Here is a 23681-nt window from a genome sequence, read left to right as displayed (position 1 = left end):
TACATTCTTCACCCCTCTCATATATTGCTTAAGTAACGGATGAGAAAAGATTGGGGAATCCTTTTTGTAATGTGCAGAAATAGCAGAAGCATAAATTTTGATAGATGAAAAAGACAGGCCCTTATGTAACATCTCTGTTAGGTATTGTAAAATTAGAGGAATGTTTGGAACTGCAGAATCAAAACCCTGGGCCTGAGTCCAGGAGCAAAATCTTTTCCATTTACCTGCATAAGATTTCCTGGTGCTGGGCCGTCTAGCTTTAAGAATTATGTCCAGTACCTGTTTGGTAAGGGTAGAACTGTTTAAAGACCCTGGATCCGCCAGGCTGCTAGATTCAGAGTTTTGACATGGCTGTGCAGGATCTGGCCATCTCGTTGAGACAGTAGATGTGGAAGTTGTGGCAAAATCCAGGGTGGACCCTGACCCAGGTTCATCAGGAAGGAATACCAGAATTGCCGAGGCCAGTTGGGAGCCAGTAAAATCATTTGTGGTCTGTCCTGTTTGATTTTCAGAAGTACCCGAGGAAGAAGAGGCAAAGGAGGAAAAGCATATACTGAGAGGTGCTTCCAACTGAATGAAAGAGCATCCACTTTCCATGCTAGCTTGTGGTATGTCCTCGTGCAGAACGTTTGAAGTTGATGGTTTTGGGGAGATGCAAAAAGATCTATGTCCGGGCACCCCCACACCTCCATTATCATCCTGAATATCCGAACATCCAACATCCACTTGTGTGGATCCAAAAGAGTTCTGCTTAGACTGTCCGCCAGAGTGTTGTCCTTTCCTGGCAGGAATTGAGCTAGTAAGTCCACCTTGTTGGCTAGTGCTGTGTTCCACAGAGCCATGGCCAAACTGCACAGGGGGTAAGAATGAGAGCCTCCCTGCTTGTTTATGTACCACATTCACTGTAGTGTTGTCTGTCTTTATCAGTAATTGCCCCGGTAGAATAAGATGTTTGAAGGCTGTCAGGGCATTCTGTACAGCTAGCATCTCCTTCAAATTTATGTGCAGATGCATTTGGTCCTCTGTCCAGGCACCCTGAAGACATTTCCCCTTGCATGTGGGCTCCCCATGCATGATCCAAAGCATCTGTCATTGTGACTTGATTGGTTGGAATGGGACAGAAAGGCCTCCCCTTGTTTTGGAGACAGGCCTCGGCCCACCAAAGAAACTCCTGCCGGAGACAAGGCAAAATTGCGATCACGGACTCATTAAAGCCAGATTTTTGAAATAAGAAGCCAGTTGCACTTTTTTGTCTGGTGTCATATAAGCCATCTGGGTTGTAGTGCTCAGAAGCGCACCCAGGAAAGTAATTTGCTGCGTAGGCACCAGGTTTGATTTCTTTAGGTTCACTGTGAACCCTAGGCACAAGAGAAGATGCTGCACAAATGTTAGATGCTGAAGTAAAGTCTCCTTGTCGTCCGCTTGAATGAGACAATCGTCCAGATAAGGGTATATTTGAATTCCCTTCTGTCCGCAAAACGCTGTTACTGTTGCCAGGCACTTTGTAAAGACCCCGGGCGCAGTAGATAAGCCAAAGGGCAGCACAGAGAACTGGTAATGCCTCAAGCCCACTTTGAATCTCAGGTACCTTCTGCACTCTTGCTGCATGGGAATATGCAGGTAAGCCTCCTTCAAGTCCAAAGTCACTATCCAAGCGTTCTTGCTCAGCATAGGCAGCAGCTGCTACAGAGTGAGCATCTTGAATTTTGGAATTTCTAGGAAGGTGTTCAATATGGAAAGGTCCAGGATTGGTCTCCATGCGTTTTCCTTCCTGGGAACCAGGAAAAGTCTTGAATAAAACCCTTGCCCCATTTCTAAATCTGGTACCAAACCTATGGCCCTCATAGCCATGAGGGACCAAACTTGCCATTGTGCCTCTGCCCATTGATGCTTTGGCAGATCTGGCCATCTGTTTGATCTTGGCAAGGTATGGAAATGAAACCTGTAACCCCTTGAAACTATGTCCAGAACCCATTTGTCTTGGGTTATGCAGCTCCAATTGTGATAAAAAAGAGAGACTTTTCCTCCCAAAGGCGCATCCAGGAGGGATGCCCCTGGAGCTAGTAAGGGAGAGTCATAATGACCGTTTCCTGTAAGGTTGTGACCTATCTTCCCTTCCCTTGGGAGAGAGGGAACTCCACTGCTTATTTCTGAAAGGGGGCTGTGCCTGACTCCTACCTCTGGAATGCCTGTATCTGCCCCTCTGAGGCCTGTCCAAGCTCGGAAAGGACCAAGGTTTAGCTGGCCAATTCCTGCTAAATCTAGGAGGTTGTACCTGTAGAAAATCTTTAACCGTTTGCATAGATTTGGCTTTGTCTTCCATTTTCTTCAATACTTCCTCAGCTTTGGCCCCAAACAAAACATTGTGTTGCAAAGGGGCATCTAAAAGCTTTGCTTTAACCTGCTCAGGCAAACTTTGCTCCTTTAACCAAGCATGCCTTCTAATAACTGCGCCAGTTGCTGCAGCCCTGCAAGAAGCCTCCAAAGAATCAAAACCACAGTGCAGGGTATGTTTACCCACCTGCTCAGTAGCATGCAATAAATCCTGTAATTCCTTATTGTCTGCACCACCAGAAACAGCAGACATCTTTTGCTTTAACACAGACAAAAGGTATTGCTGATATTTTAACATATGAAATTGACAATTCAAAGCACTAATAGACAATGTAGCAGAAGTATAAACTTTTTTGCCCCATCTTTCCAAGGCTCTGGACTCTCGGTCAGAGGGAACAGAATTCTTAGCAGAGGCCACTTTAACACCCTTAGGGCCCTGAGAAATAGTTTCTGGATCAGCTGAAGGATTCTTAAATAGATATTTGTGGGAATCTGGAACCCTATAATACCTATCCGGTTTGACAGGAGCAGGAGGAAAAGAATAAGGAGAGAGAGATGCCTCTGTAAAAACATCATCCACCATGTCCAATACAGGGGGAATAGCCAGGTGTCTATGCTGTGGAAGCTGAAGAAAATCCTTAAGCCTTTTCTTAGATTCAGAGTATTCCTGCCTTTCCCAGTGAAAATGCTCTCTCATGTCATGCAAGGTTTCCCCAAATGAATAATCCTCAGGAGGAGAGGCCGAAGGAAGGGATTCTTCAGCATCAGAATCCTCATAAGGAGGGAAGGAATAATCCTGCTCAGAAGCAGCAGAAGAAATCGAAACTTGATCTGAGGAATCATAATCTGGCTCTAGCATAGGTCTCTTGTCAGGAGGGGGATGAGAACCCCTGATCATAGTTAACAGGTCTTCAGCAATTCTAAGCATCTGTCTTTGAGGTCTAGGGCCCTGAACAGAAGGTGCCTGTGCATGCTGGTTTGTCTTTGCTGGAGCCTTAGTCTTTGCCTTTGTCCTTGACTGCAAAACTGGAGTCATCTGTACATGAAGCTGTGTAGGCCTAAAAACTCCCTCAGAAGCCGGTGCCTGCAGAGCAGCTCCGGACCCATCTGAGGGAGCAATATCCAGAGGTCCAATCCCTGAAAAGTCTGAAGGTCCCATCGGCTACTCACGGGAGTGAGTACAGGCAACCGATTCAAAAGTGGCGGATGACAGGGGCTGCGAAAGCGCCTCACTGACGACAGCCGAACCGGCAACTGGCTCTGGTTGAATAAAGTCGTCCACTTTGGACCTCAGAAGCCTGTCTTTATCCTTGCGCTTCTTATACACTGCAGTAGCTGGATAAGAATCCGACGACATATTGTAATTAAATCTTTTTCCAAAATAATGGAAGGCAAAATCGTACCTACGCCTAATAGTGCATTGATTAAACTTAGCACAAAACCTACAGTTAGCTATATTGTGGTCAGGAACTAAGCAAGGTATACAGTAAGAGTCAAAATCCTTATGAGGTATTTGCTTCCCACAAGAAATACAGTTATTAACTTTTTCTGACATCGGACTGGAGCAAGAAACAGGTTTCCCTAACGGAGTACTTAGCTCAAAAGAAGTCGTCTTCAATTCAAAAGCCACCAAAAACAAACAGGAGTCGGCCGACCTGCACTTGCAAACTGCTTTGCAACGGGCACCGCACGGCAAGAAAGACTGGGGAAAATGGCATCGGCTGAGGTCTTTATACCCCTGGCGCACTGACGTCAGGGCAGGAGCGACTTCAGCCGACGTCGGACCCGACTTTGGGACTCTGGCCGATCTAGGGCTGCTGCCAGCAGGTAGAACCCTACAGTAATGACTGTAACAGTGAACCAGGAAGAACATCACTTTTTAATAAGGATACCTACCAGACATTTCTGCATAGGTGACTGGATATTTACAGTTCTTGTTATTAGCAGATGTGGTCCTTAAACAGTTATGTTTTAACCATTGTGACTGGTTATTTACATTTCCTTTTACAGCACATTTGTTACTTTTACTAGTTATTTTTTAAACATTGTTTTGGCCGGCATGCACACCTGCAAGTCCCCCTCCAGGCAACTATAGCTTTGTCTATTGCCACTAGGTGGCATAACTTAACAATATACTTTCTGTATCTTGTCCCAAATAGATCTGCCTCCACACTGAATACTTGTAGTAAGGCAAGTACCATTTACTTGGTGTATTTTGTCCCCAGATAGATTTACCTTCCTTTGTATTACTTGCACACCAAGGCCTTAAAGTAGTGTTTCTGCAACTAACTGCTTACACTCCTAATTTCCTGCTTCGACCTCTTCCTTGCTTACACTTACATTACAGCTCCAAGGCTTCCACTTCTTATGCTGATTACTTTCCTTTGCAGTCTTCTATGAGGGGGTGGGACAGATCTCTACCGGCTTTTTCTGATTATACCTTCCCCCATTTTGTATCTCCCTCCTCTAACTTCCTCCTCCCCCATGCACATTAACTAGTCTATACTAGTGGGTCTCCTTGAGTGGCACCCTTTTGAAAGTTATCTTTTGGCTTGCTTGTGGTGAGGAAGCTTCCCCAGACCTTTTTCAGTGTGACTGCATCAATATAAGTAAATTTAACTAGTACAATACAGCCAAACAGACACATTTGGTGTAAACAGAAACAAGTGGAACGATACATTTGGTGTACAAAGAAAAGAAACAAGTAAGCCCATTGATATAATTGGAGTTAGTGTTAGCCCCAGCTTTCGGGTTCACTCCGCTCCCCTCCCTGCTTCCTATTCCCACCCGCCCCCACTAGTGCTACATTTCAACTGAACTTAGCCACGCCCATCATGCTAACCACCAATTACTGAATCTGCCCCACCCCTGTACCCATTTCCTTCTCTTCCACTATTCCACATCCTGAAAAGCACAGTCTTCCATATAACTACCTTACAATCACAAACACCACATCTCATCATCCACCCCATCCCAAGCAGATCTCTCACTCATGACCAAACCCGACCAAACCATGCCCAAACTACCCAAACCCACATACATACATACACCTCTTACTATTGCTCCTAGGTGTATCCACACTCCCACTGCTAACTTCTATCACCAACAACAACTTAATTTTATCCATATACCAAGAAAAACTACTTCCACTGACATAACTACAACATATATCATTATATCAGTGATGGTTGGGATAAGAGTATCCAATCTAGAGTGGATTGATGTTTGGTTCTCTTGTCTGTTCTTGTGGGGGGAAGTGATGAGTTGGGTTAGGCCATGTAGGTTAATATGGGAGAGTGGCTTATGAATGGAACAGTTTTGACAGTCAGTATTAAAGTCTCCTAATACTATGCTTTCCTGGGGGTTAGATATCCATTCTAGGAATTTTTCTGTAATGGGGATATTGTTGCCTGGAGGGATGTAGCCCCCTATGATGTTGATGTGTTTATTATCATTAAGTTTTAGTTTTGTTAGAGTGTGTTCAACTTTATGAGGTCTAGGGTTGTTATGCCTACTTTCTCAAGGATGATGTGAGATTTATACACTACAGCAACACCTCCCCCTTTTTTTTACCTTTTCTATCACTACGAATTATATTGTAACCTGGTGGAGTGATTTCATTGTTGTGGTTGCCTGGTTTAAGCCAAGTCTCTGTTAGCATGACTATCTCAAGTTGATAAAAGGAGAGTAGTGCATCAAGGTCATGGACTTTTACTATACCTAACATTTAAATTTAAAATGAGGAGCGTGGATTTGTCTCTGTGGAGTAGGGTATCATTCAGGTTGAGGGTTGGGGCTCCTAGATTTTCAGGGCCTGGGTTTGGGTGTATATCACCTCAGCTAATGAGTTAGGTTCTGAGGTAAAAATAGAGATTGAGTAGTTTGCTTAGGGTCTTAAAGTTCTTTATAGTTGTTTGAGACTGGTAGTGTGATGGCTGTGATCTGTGTGCATAGTGGTGAATAAAGAAGGTTTGTTAGTGATGTGGGACTAGTTGAGTAAAAGGGTGTGTTGTAATAATGTCAGTGGAAGTAGCTTTTCTTGTTATATGGATAAAATTAAGTTGTTTTTGGTGGCTGGTGATAGAAATTATAAGTGGGAGTGCGGGTACACCTAGGAGCAATAGTAAGAGGTGTATGTATGTGGGTTTGGGTAGTTTGGGCAAGGTTTGGTCATGAGTGAGAGATCTGCTTGGGATGGGGTGGAATAGTGGAAGAGAAGGAAATGGGTACAGAGGTGGGGTAGATTCAGTGATTGGTGGTTAGCATGATGGGTGTGGCTATGTTCAGTTGAAATGTAGCACTAGTGGGAATAGGAAGCAGTGAGGGGAGTGGAGTGAGCCCGAGCGCAGCGGGGCTAACACTAACTCCAATTATATCAATGGGCTTACTTGTTTCTTTTCTTTGTACACCAAATGTATCATTCCACTTGTTTCTGTTTACACCAAATGTGTCTGTTTGGCTGTATTGTACTAGTTTAATTTACTTATACTGATGCAGTCACACTGAAAAAGGTCTGGGGAATCTTCCTCACCACAAGCAGGCCAAAAGATAACTTTCAAAAGGGTGCCGCTCAAGGAGACCCACTAATATAGACTAGTTAATGTGCATGGGGGAGGAGGAAGTTAGAGGAGGGAGATACAAAATGGGGGAAGGTATAATCAGAAAAAGCCGGTAGAGATCTGTCCCACCCCCTCACAGAAGACTGCAAAGGAAAGTAATCAGCATAAGAAGTGGAAGCCTTGGAGCTGTAATGTAAGTGTAAGCAAGGAAGAGATCGAAACAGGAAATTAGGAGTGTAAGCAGTTAGTTGCAGAAACACTACTTTAAGGCCTTGGTGTGCAAGTAATACAAAGGAAGGTAAATCTATCTGGGGGACAAAATACACCAAGTAAATGGTACTTGCCTTACTTTATAAGTATTCAGTGTGGAGGCAGATCTATTTGGGACAAGATACAGCAAGTATATTGTTAAGTTATGACACCCAGTGGCAATAGACAAAGCTATAGTTGCCTGGGGGGGCCTTGCAGGTGTGCATGCCGGCCAAAACAATGTTTAAAAAATAATTAGTAAAAGTAACAAATATGCTGTAAATTTAAATAGCCAGTCACAATGTTTAAAACATAACTGTTAAGGACCACATCTGCTAATAACAAGAACTGTAAATATCCAGCCACCTATGCAGACTTGTCTGGTAGGTATCCTTATTAAAAAGTGTTATTCTTGGCTTGCAATAACTGTAGGGAGAAACCAGACCATAGCAGTGGTTTTATCTGGCAATGTTGCAGTTGCTGGGGGGGGACCCAAGCTGCGATGATGCAGGTAGACAAAGTGTGCTATGCAGACTTGTCTGGTAGGTATCCTTATTAAAAAGTGTTATTGTTGGCTTGCAATAACGGTAGTGAGAAACCGGACCATAGCAGTGGTTTTATCTGGCAATGTTGCAGTTGTGGGGGGGGGGGCAAGCTGCGATGATGCGCTATGCAAACTTGTCTGGTAGGTATCTTTATTAAAAAGTGTTATTCTTGGCTTGCAATAACTGTAGGGAGAAACTGGACCATAGCAGTGGTTTTATCTGGCAATGTTGCAGTTGCTGTGGGGGGGGGGCTGAGCTGCGATGATGCAGGTAGACCAAGTGTGCTATGCAGACTTGTCTGGTAGGTATCTTTATTAAAAAGTGTTATTCTTGGCTTGCAATAACTGTACAAGTGTTATTCTTGGCTTGCAATAACTGTAGGGAGCAACCGGACTGTAGCTGTGGTTTTATCTGGCTATGTTGCAGTTGCTAGGGGGGGCCCGAGCTGCAATGATGCAGGTAGACCAAGTGCGCTATGCAGACTTGTCTGGTAGGTATCCTTATTAAATAGTGTTGTTCTTGGCTTGCAATAACTTAAGGGAGAAACCGTAGCAGTTGTGTGGGTGTGGGTTGCTGTGTTTGTGGAAGGTGGAGATGTGCCTTTGTAAGTGTGATGCAAATGTTATGCATTATGAAATGGAGATATAAAGAGTAAAATTTTGCTCAGTGAAGTCCCTAGCAATTTCATCACTGCTTGATTCAGACATATACATTCCCTTGTGTTTGTCAGTACTATGTTTCAGTGCATTGTTTTGGAGTGTGGTATCACTGCTACAGCTGCTGGTACTCTTTCTATACAAGTATATGCTTCTCCAGGAGTCTGTTGCTGAGAGGATGAGAAACACCCTACAAATATACAACTAAGACAAACTACATAAAGCAATAGTAAGAAAGTACTACGTCACATCAGAGGCTTGGGAGGTCATTGTTAAGAAACTGAGAATTGTTGTAAAATTTATCATTAAATACCATAAGTTCAGGTTATACTATAAGAGAATAACTATGTAAAGATAACCATGTCAGCAGCCAAAATGCATTACAAGTTGAATATTTTACTGTGCACATTTTAAAAAATGGATAGACTAGCCTAAACTCTGGACTGATGAGTTTGCTTTTTTTTATTCTTGGGAATTGCTATTCAGAAGTGAAGATACATACAAGGGAACAGTTTTAGTGGCACACCAGGCTATAGTTTTATTTCTATTGTCATGCAAAGCTGACTAAATAGTTGAATCTAGCAAAGCTGGAAATGTGAGACTGTAGCCCACTGAAGGAGGGGAGATGGGAGGGTTAACCTGGCCAGGAACTGAAACTTGCAAAACTGCTCCTTGTGAAAAGTCTTTTTTATCTCAGTAATTTGTTGACACTTTTGCACGTTTCTTTCAGTGAATGTGTAGTACATCAGTAGGAACAACATTTGTAAAACTCAGCGCATACCAGTCAATGACACATGAGCTGCAGACTCTCAAACTTGGCAGTATTTTCAGGAGTTCCATTGTAAGTGAATGGAAGTCTAGTCTGACAACAAATGGTAGGGCTATTTGTCCTCACAGTCTGCATTATAGGACAGATTTAGCTTTCCAAAGGAATCACCATGTCTGCCCCCATGAGGGCAGACAAGAGTAAAAACAAAATAAAATTAGGAATGAGTACTTATTTTGCTGAATGCAGCTTTGGGAGGTGTAGTAAATCATGGCAAGATATAAAATATATGTTTTCATCATCATTTGCCCGTAGTTGTCCTTTAAAGACATCCCTATCATCTCTTTATATCCAGTTGTGTCAAATGCCTTATTAAGGTCTCCTATCATGATTTCCGCTTTTCTACTCATATCATACTCCATTTTCCATCAATACTTCTTGACACCCCTTCCCCTTTATACTATATATGCTATCTTCCATAATACTTCCATTTTACTTTTAAATCTGGTTTGTATTATTTTCATAAATATCTTAAAATCATTACTCAGTACTAGCAGTCTCCAGTTTAACTGTCTTCTATCTTACTTCTTCCATATGAATTTAAGTATTCCACTACACAATTCTTTATGCATAAAACCTTCATTTAACAATGCATTAAAAATCTTTAAAAATATTTTTTGCCAATTACTTAAATTTTTATACATTTCATATCCTATTCCATCTAGTCCTGTAGTCAAAATCTATATTTACTTGTTCAATACTTTATCTAGCTCATTTAAAGAAATTTCCTTTATTCTCTTTTTCTGTTAATTTTAACTTTCCATTTTTTTATTACCTTATTTTTTCTTTAAACATTTCTTGTACATATTGCACCAACTATTCATAATCTTTTCTTGAGCTCTTTCTCCTTTTACAATTTTATTTCACTCATTACACTGCCATCTTCCTTTACTAATCTGCTTAAGTAACTCAATACTTCTCTTTTTGTTTGCAAAAAATATCTTTGCTTATATAACAATTCTTGTATTTTTCTTTGATTTCTTTCATATAATTCTTTTTCTTTATCAAAGTACTTTGTTATAAATCTTCCAATGCATCATATGTTTTATATTTTCTTTCTCTACTTTTCTCACATTATATTGCCACTGTAAACAATTTTTTTTCTTAAATATCATCCACTTCAGACCAATTTTTATAAAATATTCTCAAAGTAATATAATCTTGCCATTACTGTACTACTAATCTCTTTCCTTCTTCATTCCATGCTTTCTCATTTATCCTTTTTATCCCTTTGCCTATTTTTATATATTCTTTGTTTGACTTTATCTCTAGCCATACTGTAAGATGATCATAAAAATCCTGTTTCAACTACTCCCCTCTCCTATAACTAAACCTTTTGATACTATAAAATAATCTGTTTAATTTCTATACATACCCCTTTGGTATGTCCATGACCTTTCCCCAAAGTTTTAACTTACCACATCTTAAACTTCTAACATTCTTCTTATACCACTTTGTTTCTTTTTACGTTTGCCTCTTAAATTACAATTAAAGTCTCCTGTTATTATAATATTCATATTTATCAGTACATAGTCTAAAATCTGATTAAATAAGCTTTCCCTTTCTTTACAATTAGTATAGGCATATAATGCTATAATTATATATACTTTTTTTTTTCATTTTAAATCTACAATGGTTCATCTTCCCATTTCTGCTAAAGTTGCACCTAATATTGTTACTGTATTTCTACAGAATATGACTATTACAGAACATCTCTCATTTTCCAAATTCCAGATTATTTTTCCTCCCCATAGTTTCTCTGTTGTAATCTTTCACTTGCTAAAAATCTGGTGTCTAATATAATTACATCACATGTATTACACCATTCCAAAATTCCTAGTCTTCTTACTATATTGTTAATACTATTCACATTTACAGAAAACATTCTAAAATTTTCATTCTTTTCCATTAAATTCTTGGTTTCATAAGCTCATAGCTAATTACTATGCAAGCTTTCTTAATAGAACATTCTATGCCTAGCCAATTTCTTTCCCAAAGGTGAGAATCACTGTACTTTGTGTCTGTGAGTCAAAACACCTTGACCATTATACCAAACTGCCAATGATTAGCTGTGTATATTATTTTTCATCCATTTCCTTTTTTTTGTACTTATCCCTTTAAATTTTCTTTTTCAGTCTTTTACCCCTTTACCAATAGGAATCTTTTTTTTTCTTTTACTACCTCCCAATATATGTCCTCATCTCTTATTTCAGAACCTTCCTCTATGTCCTTCATTATTTTTTCTAATTTAATTTTTATTCTATTTCTAAAATTTCTTGTGTGTTCATTTTCTTTTCTTTCCTTTTCCTTACTCTTATTTTCATTTTTGCAATTCATCCATAAATACCCAATTTTATTTCAGTTCACATGTTTTGCATCATGTCTCAATTCCCCACAAATATAACATTTTCTTTTGCCACTGTTACTTATCAAATGTCTTTCTTTTTTCTTTACCACACACACAAACACATTTTGGGTTGTCCCCAGTATTTTACAACACCCCTTCTTCCCCTCCACATTTATCATGCTTAGTATATGTATAACTTTTTCCTCTTTCTATTTTCACACAATATTACAATTCCAGCCATCAGTCTATAAAACCCCTTCTGTCAAACATTTGTAATATCAAGTGCTTTACATAAAGTTTTCAAATGTCCTTTCAAAGTCTCTCTTTCTACCTCTGTTCAAAATTATGCATGCATTTTCTTTTTAGTTTCCCTGTTAAATGCTTTTATCACAAATATTCCATGGGTTACAGCCTTTCTTTTTTCATATTCTCCAAGAAAATTTTCAATTGGAAAAAAAAAGTCTCAAATATAATGTCACAAAATGTCTCTGTTAATAAGAGTAAATGCTTTTACCTTGTGTTTTTACACCCAACGGAGCTATTAAATTGTCCCACACTTCATACCTGTCCATGTCTTCTTTAACTTTGAAGCCTTAGTGCTTCTTGTTCATTTTTCTCAGGCTTATTTTTTGTTACTCCACTTTTGCTTTCTTTTACTTTCTCTGCATGCATTTTACTTTTCCATCTAACCACAGTACTTCATGATGTCTCCAAATCCTCTTTTTGTATTTTCTCCATAATGTCCTCCCAGGAAACGCATCCTTTTTTTTTTTTCTGTCCCACTCTCCACCACCATTTCTTTAATTAAATCATCCCACAATCTTTCCAACTGGAGGGTTGTAATTATACAGCTGCCATTTGCTGACTCATCTCCATTAAACAGGTTTTGTTGGAACATTTCCTCAGAATCCTGCATACATTCTCTGGTCTCAATATTTGCTTTTTCCTCCATTTCTTTCACCATCCCATCATCTACCTCTCTCTCCATCTGCCTCCCTGTTTCTCTTGGCCACCTCTGTACCTGGAACAGGAACAGGAATTGCTCCTCCAAAATGGGTCCCATTTGCAACAATGATGAGTCAGGAAGTTCCCGAATGACCTGGCGTTATTTCCCCTAATAATATAAATACCACCTCAGGCCTTCCCTGCAAAGAGGCTACTGCCCTAGTTGGACTAACCACATTAAAGGATAAATAAATAAATAAATATAAAATAAGAGTGGTGGATTATGGAAGGGGAAATTCTTAAAGGGGCTTGAGGCTGAAGCACTAACGCTACCAAACTGGTTCTGGCAAGTGGTTCAAGGACCCATGTCATATCAAATGGACCAAATAAATAACAATGGTTAATCAGTTATGCAGCTTTTCATGATAGAACCACATAGAAAGACAGCACTGATTTTACAGGGGAACTAGTTAACATAATCCATGACTTATATTTTTATAAATTTCATACCTGAGCTCCTTTTTCCAGCAAAAGCTCCACACAATCTGCATCAGCTACCATACAAGCACAGTGTAATGGCTTCAGTGTACCATGCAAACAGTTAACATCTGCACCCTACAGAAGAAAAGAAAACAACAATTGCACATTTCTTCAATGTACACAAAGATGCTTTATTACTGTCAGAAGTATCATGAAAGTCTGAAAACTGCTAACCTTCTAAGTTTATCACAGTATAGTTTGCATGTCCTTTTGAGCAGAGTTTTACAGAACATAAGCAAACTGAAACCCACATCCACCATGTCAGTTCTTAACTTCTGTACAACTGTCCATTTTCAAAAGGCTATTCCTGAACACAAGCTATTCCTGAACACAAATATGCAGAGAGACATGGATATACACACATACTAGTGTAATTGAAGTCCCTGAACTAACAAAAGTTCAAAGGCTTTCAAACCCTTTAGCCAGCAGTTCAAATAAACTTTTCAAACACTGCTAGCACTTGGATGTGCGAGATTGTGCTACAATGGAGACCAATCATTTTCCCGTTCACCACCATAGTGTGGTCTCAGATTTGGAATACATAATTACCAGGGAGAGAGCATGAGGGCTTGCCCCCCACAAAAACTTTTTTTTTTTTGCTTGGTTTGTTTTTTTTTTTTTTTTTATCTTTCTGATTCAAGCTCTTTTTACAATTGTGATTTTATCACTTTTTTGTCATGTCTTATGTGTTTGAACTTTTTATTTATTTATTTTACATTTATTGGCCGGGCTAGTCTAGCTGGATACATGTCCATTTTCAGTAGAGGCCCAGGGAGAAAAGCTCCAAGAAAGACATACAAAAAGAATTATAAAAGTCATACCAGATCAAACTAAAAAATACCATTATAACAAAAACATGTATATATATATATATATATATATATATATATATATATATATATATATATATATATACACACACACACACAAATACCATAGTCAGTGAGGATAACATTAGCACTAAGCATCAATGGCTAATGTACAAGAGATAGTCAATATGCAGTATATACATAAATTGTATTTGCAATAATATGGTATTTTGCTGGTCTAGGGTAATATTATAAAGTTTCAGAGTAATTATTAGTTTAAATGGAAAAAAAGTTAGTCAGGGTTAGTACAGGTGCATAGCCAGTGTGTCTTAAATTGCTTTAGATTATTTTTAAAGAGTGAAAGAGAAATTTGAGTTGTAAGTTCAGTGGGTAGTAAATTCCATTGCTTTCTTACAGAGTTAGAGTACAGGGAGTCACCTGATGAGTTATTGGATCTTGAAGTGTTGATCAACAGTTTGTTTGAGGAGCGTAAGTTCTTGAGATTTTTGTAAGGTGTAATGATGGTAGAGAGTATTGGAGTGTTGGTGGGTTGATGCAGGGTCTTGTGGACAATGGTAAGCTTTAGAAATTGAAGATGGTTAAGAAATTCTAGCCAGTCTAGTTGTTTTAGGTTCAGACAGTGATGAGTTCTGAAGGGAGAGCCTGTAGCAAATCTAGCATTATTATTACAGGATGTTGCCAGTTTGTTGAGGTTATTTTTTGAAAGGTTAGTGTATATAGGGGAAGCATAGAGTAGAGTTGAGATTAAGTGGGTTCCGGCTATAGTGGTTCTAGCCACTGGTGTAAGAAAGGGCTTGATTCTGTAAAGGGATCCCAGTTTTTTGTTCACTGATTTTATTGTGCTGTTTATATGACTATCAAAGTTGAGGTTGTTGTCTATTGTAATCCCTGAGAGTTTAGTGGTTGTGTCGGGAGAAATAACAGTACCATCATTAGATGTGAGTGTGAGATGAATAGGGGTGGAGTTTTGGGTTGATGTGAAGAGTAACAGTTTAGTTTTTTTGGGGTTAAGGAGGAGGCAGCAGTTTGAGAATCATTGTTCTACAGGGTTGAAAGGTTTTTTTGGGTAAGAGATTTAAGTTCAGTTTGAGAGGTGGCTGTACAGATAATAGTAGAGTCATCTGCATACTGAATGCAGGTGGTGTGTGGAATTGCTGATTGAAGGTCATTAATATAAATGGAAAATAGGAGTGGGCCTAAAATGGAGCCCTGTGGAACACAGAGGGAAATAGGAAGGTTATTAGAGAGTTTATTTTGCCAGAGTATAGCCTGTTGCTGGTTTTGATTTGAACCAATTTATGGCTAGGGGATTAAGTGAAAGGGATTTCAGTATGTGTAGGAGGAGTTGGTGATTAACCATATCAAAGGCTTTAGATAAATCAATGAAGTCTGCAGAGGAAAGAATATTATTGTTACGGTTTTTATTGATGCTGTCTGTGAAGGATAGAAGGGCAGTGGTGGTAATGTGGAAAGGTCTGAATCCATGTTGACAGTTGGCAAGTATGTTGTTATGGAGAAGGTGGTTTAGTAGTTGCTTATGGATACATTTTTCCATTATTTTTGCAAGAGGAGACAACAGAGCTATAGGACGAAAGTTAGAATAGTTATTGGAGTGTCACCCTTTATGTAGTGGGATAATATGGGAAATTTTCCAGATGGATGGGATAGTTCCTTCACTTATGGTTCTGTTGATCAGAATGGAAATGGGGTAAGCAATGGCTTTAGCTCCTTTTTGTAGGAATTCTACTGGGAGTTGGTCTGCTGAGGGGGTGGTAGGTTTTAATCTTTGGAGAAGGGAGCAAATGAAGGAAGTAGGCACTGGTTGTAGATGAAATGGAGGGGGTGGGATAGAGGTAGAAGTAGGCAGATTTGAGGTATCAGGAGATAGATGGCTAGCAAGCTTTTGGATAGCGTCTGTGAAGAAAAAATTGAAGGCATTAGCAGTTTGAGAGGGATTGTCAGGGTCAGAGCCAAGTGGATTGGGAGTGATCGATTGGCCTGGGTATAGAAGTTTGTTAATGCTAGTCCAAAACTTTTGTGGTTCCTTGTGGTAGGGTTTGCTGTATTTGAAGGTAAAAGTTCTTTTTACAGTTGAGTCACTTGACTTACACTCGATACACACACAAACACGTATATACATGCATATATTTACTTACATATTAATAAATATAAAATATGTTCCATAACTGTGTGTCTATATATACTTCCCTGTGAAATATACATGTACATAAAGTTAGTGTTAACAAAAGTCAAAACAATAAAAATGCAGTGTTTAAGTTCTATTTTACTACAGCTGCCATGTCAGAGCCATACTTGCAAAATTCCAAATAATGTTTAATCTGATGTTGTTAATCTTCATTCATTTCTTACATGTGGGTTCGGAACCGATCCTTGGTTCCGACTCGGCCGTTTACCGAGCCCGCACCAGCCAGAAAACTCTCAAGCTAAGCTTTACTCATAATGCCTTCTCCATGTTACCTTTGATCTCATTTGCCACATAAGAAACAAGACGTGCCAGACAGCCTCTCAGCTAAGTGCTCATTTTGCTGATAGTTTGACAGGAATTTTCTTCCTTTGACACTTTTCTTATAAAAAGTCTTGTTTTTTCAGTTGTACCTTTTTCACTAGTGCCCTTTTCTCAACTTTACTTCTCCTTTTTTTCTACCAGTTGGTAACATCTAACATTGTTGATACCTTGTTGGTAGGGTGCCCTAATGGTTAAGGAGTTTGCCTTACAAACACAAGGTGCGGGGTTTGAGTCTCACAAGGGATAATTGACTAGGCTTAAAATGGCTCGCAAGGGCAGTTAGCTTAGTACTAACCTATGAACCTTCCCCCTTACCCGGTTGGGTAGTCTTTCTTACCATAGCTGGTACTCCCTTCTGTTCTATCTTTTTTTCTCCTATGATTGTACTGCGTTTATTAGTTTATTGTTGTATTGCCTAAATTTGGATTGTGTTTTCCTGTTTGGGAATTGTTATAATTACTGTGGAAAACATGTCAGAAAAGAAAACTAATGGTTTTAAAAGATGTGACAAATGTGACAGAAAAATACCTAACGTAGACAGTCATATGTCTTGTGTTTACTGTTTAGGGGTTTCTCATTTATCAGAGAAACCGCCTTGTGATATATGTAAGACTTTCAGCTCCCACATTCTTCAGGAATGCAAATATTAACGGTTGCTTGCTGGTTTACTAAAATCTCCCTTTTCGAAGGTGAACTCTGAGATGGAGACTTCACCCCCTCCGAGGGGGAAAGATGACAAAAAGAGGAGTAAGTCTCTTCCCACTTCTCCTCATGTGCCGAAATCTTTGGAACCAAGGCCTAAGGTTCCTAAGTTGTCACATAAGGAGTCTTTGGTTCTCAGACCAAAATCCTCGGCTCCAATCTTGGCACCGAAAGAGACAATTCCATCGGCACTGGATGTTGTTTTGTCTGCTCCGACCTCTGTTACTGCACCGTTAACTTTGCCTGTGGCACCAGCTGTTACTGCACCATTAACTTTGGCTATGGCAATGACTACACTGTCTGCTCAGATTTCTTCGTCTGCTCCATCTTCGGCACAGACAACCAACATGAAGACTGCCTCGACTCAGACTAATCTCTCCGTGCCTATAGTCATGTCAGAGCCAGTGTTTTCCCTTCCTGAGCTTCACAGTGGTCCTTCAGCATGGGCTCAGAGAGATGACTTTCTTCCCAGGACCAGATATTCCCCGTCAGTGGATTCCGTCTATGGACAGCAGTATAGTCCTTTCCTTGAACGTCCAGTTTCACTGTCGGGGTTATCTACCTGTTCCTCCAAGAGCCTGTCTGAGTTAGATATAGTGAGACCTGTAGACCAGCTGTTGACGGCCAGAAGCATTGCTCCTCCTCAGAAACCCTCCCTCCCAATCAGAGCAGAGTGACCTGCTCCGAGGCCTCCACAGTATTTTCTTCTTCTAACTTCTTCTCAGGTTTTGGAAGTTTTGCCACCGACTGCTACGCCGGTTCCAGCAGCTTCAGCACCGATAGCGGATCTCACTTCAGTGCCGGTGACCTCTCTTTGATCTGAACCCTCTGCGGAAACAGGCCAACCTCAGGTCTGAGATTGGCCTGCCTCAGCACCCCTGTCTCTTCCAGATGCTCCTTCCATGGGGGTTGGTCCTTTGGGACGGGGTGTGACTCCGGTTCCAAGTTTGTCCTTTTCGGTTCTGGGCTCCCATCCCTCCTCCTGGCGATGGAGAGAGCTTTAGCCACGGCTGACTCCCAAGCTGGACACATCAGTAGAGACATAACCCCCTCCTCCTGTTTCTGAGCCATAGCTACTACTACTCACTACTGTTGGACATCGGGTTTGCGAGCCGCAAGTTAGCCTTCATCAAGGTTCCCCTTCTGTGGTTTCCTCCTCTGACGTTCCCCTCGAGGAAGTTCCTTGCAAGAAAGCATGCAAGAGGAAACACGTTGCTTCCCCGGAGGAATCACTGACTGAAGACACGGACCTCGATGATGGGGAAGAGTCCCCGCAATCATCCCCTGAAGATGTTTCCTTCGGGGACATCCTGGAAATATTGAAACGAGAGGGGGGGGCGACTGGAAGTCCACAACCCCTTCTCCTAAGGAGATCGTATTCTTGCAGGCTTTCCAAGCCTGACCATCTACCTCCTGGGTGACCCCCCCCAAAGATAAACTTCTCCAGTACATCGTGCAGCAGGCATGGACGACATCTGATGCCATTGAGCCAATCTCATGTAGACAAGATAAGATACTCTCTCTATCAGATCATCAACCCCATTGGTCAAAAGGTCTTCCTGTTGATGCTATAGTGGTGGTGAGCTCTACTGTCCATCCTCCAAACAGGAAGTCTCACGTGATAGGATAGGGAAGAGGGTCTTTTCTTCAGCAACCTTTGCAATCAGGTCTATGAACTACTTGGCACACTTCATATGGCTTCAGAAAGACTTGATTTCAGAGCTTTCAGAAACACTAGCAGGAGCAGTGTCTGATGAGGTACAGGACATGGTTGCCTCACAACTAGCCACCCTGAAGTCTATTTCCAACTCATCCATGAGGTTGATTTCACACTAAACCGAAGGGGTGGCAAGAGCGGCAGGCACTGGGGTCGTGGCCAGATGCCACGCCTGGATGTGACGCTGACTTTGGGGACCCTTTCAAGTCCTACTTCCTTAACGTCCCCATAGAGGCCTCATCCCAGTTTGTTTCTAAGGTTAAGGCCACCTTGGCCAGGTGTGAAAAGGATGGTAAGACCCTGTCTGCTCTAGGTGTCTGTTTTTCTACTCTTCAGAGACTCTACTTCAGAACAACAGTGGAAAGATGTAGTACAGAACATCCCAATGGCCTTTCCACGACACATGGGCCAAATTTTCCCCCTGGGGCAGAGGTGGTAATTCAAATGGAAGACATCCTTTTTGGGGCAGAGGGGGTCCACGTAACCAGGGATTCTTTCTCTGGACAGCCCTATCAGCGCTCCAGAAGAGCGGGCTGATTGCGTGTCTCTGGAGGAAGTCAGGGTCATTTTTCTCTGAACCACTTTGCCTGGCAAGAGATAACCACAGATACAGTGCAATGAAAAAGTATTTGCCCCCTTCCTGATATTTTTTTGCAAGTCTGTCGCACTTAAATGTTTCAGATCATCAAACAAATATAAATATTAGACAAAGATAATCCAAGTAAACACAAAATGCAGTTTTTAAGTTATGATTTTATTTAATAAGGGATAAGAACTATCCAAACTTACATGGCCGTATGTGAAAAAGTAATTGCCCCCTAAACCTAATAACTTATTGTGCCACCCTTAGCAGCAACAACCGCAATAAAGCATTTGCGATAACTGGCAAGGAGTCTGTCACATCGCTGTTGAGGAATTTTGGCCCACTCTTCTTTGCAGAATTGTTTTAATTCAGCCATATTGGAGTGTTTCCAAGCATGAACCATTTTTTAAGGTCATGCCACAGCATCTCAATTGGAATCAAGTCCGGATTTTGACTAGGCCACTCCAAAACCTTCATTTTGTTTTTTTTTATGCCATTCAGAGGTGGACTTGGTGTGTTTTGGATCACTGTCCTGCTGCAGAACCCAAGTGCGCTTCAGCTTGAAGTCACAAACTGATGGCCACATTTTCCTTCAGGATTTTTTGGCAGAGAGCAGAATTCATGATTCCATCAATCACAGCAAGTTGCCCAGGTCCAGAAGCAGCAAAGCAGCCCCAGACCATCACACTACCACCACGTTTGACTGTTGGCATGATGTTCTTTTCTGAAATGCTGTGTTACTTTTACACCAGATGTAATGGGAAGCACACCTCCCAAAAAGTTCATCTTTTGTTTAGTCAGTCCACAGAATATTTCCCCAAAAGTCTTTGGGATCATCAAGATGTTTTTTGGCAAAAGTGAGACAAGCCTTTATGTTCTTTTTGGTCAGTAGTGGTTTTCGCCTTGGAAATCTGCCATGCTTGCCATTTTTGCCCAGTCTCTTTCTTATGGTAAAGTCATGAACACCGACTTCAACGGAGGCAAGTGAGGCCTCCGTTCTTTAGATGTTATTCTAGGTTCTTTTGTGACCTCTTGGATGAGTCGTCGCTGCGCTCTTGGAGTAATTTTTGTAGGCCGGCCACTCCTGGGAAGGTTCACCATTGTTCCAGGTTTTTTCCATTTGTGGATAATGGCTCTCACCGTGGCTCGCTGGAGTCCCAAAGCTTTAGAAATGACTTTGTAACATTTTCCAGACTGACAATTGTCAATTACTTTGTTTCTCATCTGTTCTGGAATTTCTTTAGATTGCGGCATGATGTCTTCCTTTTTGGGATCTTTGGCTACTTCACTTTGTCTGACAGGTTTCTATTTAAGTGATCTTTTGATTCAACAGGTCTGGCAGTAATCAGGCCTGGGTGTGGCTAGTGAAACTGAACTCAGCTTTCCCAAAAATGTGATTAACCACAGTTACTTCATGATTTAACAAGAGAGCAATTACTTTTTCACATAAGGCCACGTAGGTTTGGCTAGTTTTTTTTCCTTAATAAATATCACTTAAAAAAGTACAGTTTTGTACCTACCATAAATGTAGATGTTCGAGGATTCCCTTGCTGCAGTCCTGACTATTGGGTATAGTCCGCGTCCCAGTCGGCCCGAATACCAGAGTATAAGGCTGACGTCGGTCATGGCGCCTTAGACTGACGTCAGTACGTCAGGGTACTAATGCGCATGACCGACGTCATTTCCTCAGTCTTTTCTTGCCCCAGATGTCAGAAGACCCAAAAGACAAGTCCCAAAAACAACCTGCACCAAAACATGTACAATATATACAACAATATATACAAAAAATAGAAGCATGTAAACTCACCTACACAACCACCCCGAAACACAGAGGGGAAGGAGGGAGGGTAAATTGGACTGCAGCAAGGGAATCCTCGAACATCTACATTTATGGTAGGTACAAAACTGTACTATGTTCTTCGTCTTCCCTTGCTGCAGTCCTGACTATTGGGTAGAATCCCAAAGCAGAGGTAAGGGAGGCTGGCAAATTATAAAGTAGCAGGAGCTGACAACATGCCTTGTAAAACAGCTGTGGCAAAACCAGCCCTAGTCTTAGAGTATATAGGCAGGTGATAATGCCTAGAGAAAGTATGCACTGAACTCCAAGTAGCTGCTTCCAGAATATCCTTAGTTGCCACCCCCCTTAGAAATGCTGTGGAAGTGGCAGTAGCCCTAGTGGAATGAGGCCTAATCCCAGCTGGAACCTCTTTGCCATGATGGGAATAACAAAATGCAATGCAAAAGCCAATCCACCTAGAAATAGTTTGTTTTGACACAGGCTTGCCCTGTGAACTCAAAGCAAAAGAAACAAGTAACTGCTGAGACTGCCTAAAATTCTTAGTCCTGCTCAAATAATAACGCAATTGCCTGTGTACATCTAAAGTGTGCAAAATCTTTTCCCCTTTATTTTGAGGATCTGCAAAAACGAGGCAAATGAATAGTTTGGTTTAAAGCCACACTAGAAACCACCTTAGGCATAAAGGAAGGATTAGTACGTAATGATACCCTGTCCTTATGGAAAATCAAAAGGGCTCTACTGCCATAAGGGCCTGCAACTCAGACACCCTTCTTGCAGAAGTAATAGCCAACAGAAAAGCAGTCTTCCATGACAAATATTTCAATTCAGCAGTAGCTGCAGGCTCAAAAGGTTGTAGAGTAAGTTTTTCCAACACAAAATTGAGATCCCAAGCAGGAGTAGGAGCTCTACGTGGGGGTCTTATATTCTTTGCCCCTCTAAGAAACTGCTTGAACAAAGGATGCGAAAACAAAGGTGGGTCACAATCATAGTGAGCTGAAATTGCTGCAGCATGAATCTTTATGGAAGAGAAGGACAACCCTTTGTCCAATAATTCAGTAAGATATTGAAGAGCCACACTCAAATTAGGCTCTGAAATCTCCAAATTCTTTGCTGTACTCCAAAATAAAAATCTCTTCCATTTTTCTGCGACACTCTCCTAGTACTAGGCCTTCTAGCTTCCAAAATCACATTTAAAACTTGTTGAGGAAGCTGAGACCTGCTGTGCTTCAACACAGAATATGCCAAGCTGTGAGATGAAGAGATTGAAGCTTGACATTGAGCAGATGACCGTCCTTCTGAGATAACAGATGAGGAATCAGAGGTAAAGGCCATGGAGGCTTCCTTACAAGACTCCGTAAGTGGGTACCAGTGTCGCCGAGGCCAATCTGGAGCTATCAAAATCATCCTTGGCTATGGCAATGACTACACTGTCTGCTCAGATTTCTTCTTCGCCTGCTCCATCTTCGGCACAGACAACCAACATGAAGACTGCCTCCACTCAGACCAATCTCTCCGTGCCTATAGTCATGTCAGAGCCAGTGTTTTCCCTTCCTGAGCTTCTCAGTGGTCCTTCAGCATGGGCTCAGAGAGATGACTTTCTTCCCAGGACCAGATATTCCCCGCCAGTGGATTCCGCCTATGGACAGCAGTATAGTCCTTTCCTTGAACGTCCAGTTTCACTGTCGGGGTTATCTACCTGTTCCTCCAAGAGCCTGTCTGAGTTAGATATAGTGAGACCTGTAGACCAGCTGTTGACGGCCAGAAGCATTGCTCCTCCTCAGAAACCCTCCCTCCCAATCAGAGCAGAGTGACCTGCTCCGAGGCCTCCACAGTATTTTCTTCTTCTAACTTCTTCTCAGGTTTTGGAAGTTTTGCCACCGACTGCTACGCCGGTTCCAGCAGCTTCAGCACCGATAGCGGATCTCACTTCAGTGCCGGTGACCTCTCTTTGATCTGAACCCTCATGGAAACAGGCCAACCTCAGGTCTGAGATTGGCCTGCCTCAGCACCCCTGTCTCTTCCAGATGCTCCTTCCATGGGGGTTGGTCCTTTGGGACGGGGTGTGACTCCGGTTCCAAGTTTGTCCTTTTCGGTTCTGGGCTCCCATCCCTCCTCCTGGCGATGGAGAGAGCTTTAGCCACGGCTGACTCCCAAGCTGGACACATCAGTAGAGACATAACCCCCTCCTCCTGTTTCTGAGCCATAGCTACTACTACTCACTACTGTTGGACATCGGGTTTGCGAGCCGCAAGTTAGCCTTCATCAAGGTTCCCCTTCTGTGGTTTCCTCCTCTGACGTTCCCCTCGAGGAAGTTCCTTGCAAGAAAGCATGCAAGAGGAAACACGTTGCTTCCCGGGAGGAATCACTGACTGACGACACGGACCTCGATGATGGGGAAGAGTCCCCGCAATCATCCCCTGAAGATGTTTCCTTCGGGGACATCCTGGAAATATTGAAACGAGAGGGGGGGGCGACTGGAAGTCCACAACCCCTTCTCCTAAGGAGATCGTATTCTTGCAGGCT

At 41.5% G+C, this 23681-nt stretch overlaps 1 protein-coding gene across 2 annotated transcripts in view; it reads right to left on the bottom strand.

The window, feature by feature from the left end:
* The window catches only part of ASB8 (ankyrin repeat and SOCS box containing 8), a 207173-nt gene that overhangs the window by 66040 nt on the left and 117452 nt on the right, over window positions 1-23681 (bottom strand). For both annotated transcript variants that reach the window (XM_044083478.1, XM_044083477.1), the window contains exon 4: window positions 12972-13076. In XM_044083478.1, coding sequence (XP_043939413.1) covers window positions 12972-13076 — 105 coding nt within the window. The remainder of the gene's footprint in view (window positions 1-12971; window positions 13077-23681) is intronic.

Source organism: Protopterus annectens, chromosome 9.part0 (assembly GCF_019279795.1).
Source record: "Protopterus annectens isolate FY-2018-M chromosome 9.part0, PAN1.0, whole genome shotgun sequence".
Lineage (NCBI taxonomy): Eukaryota > Metazoa > Chordata > Ceratodontiformes > Protopteridae > Protopterus > Protopterus annectens.
This window is presented reverse-complemented; position numbering and strand designations above follow the sequence as displayed.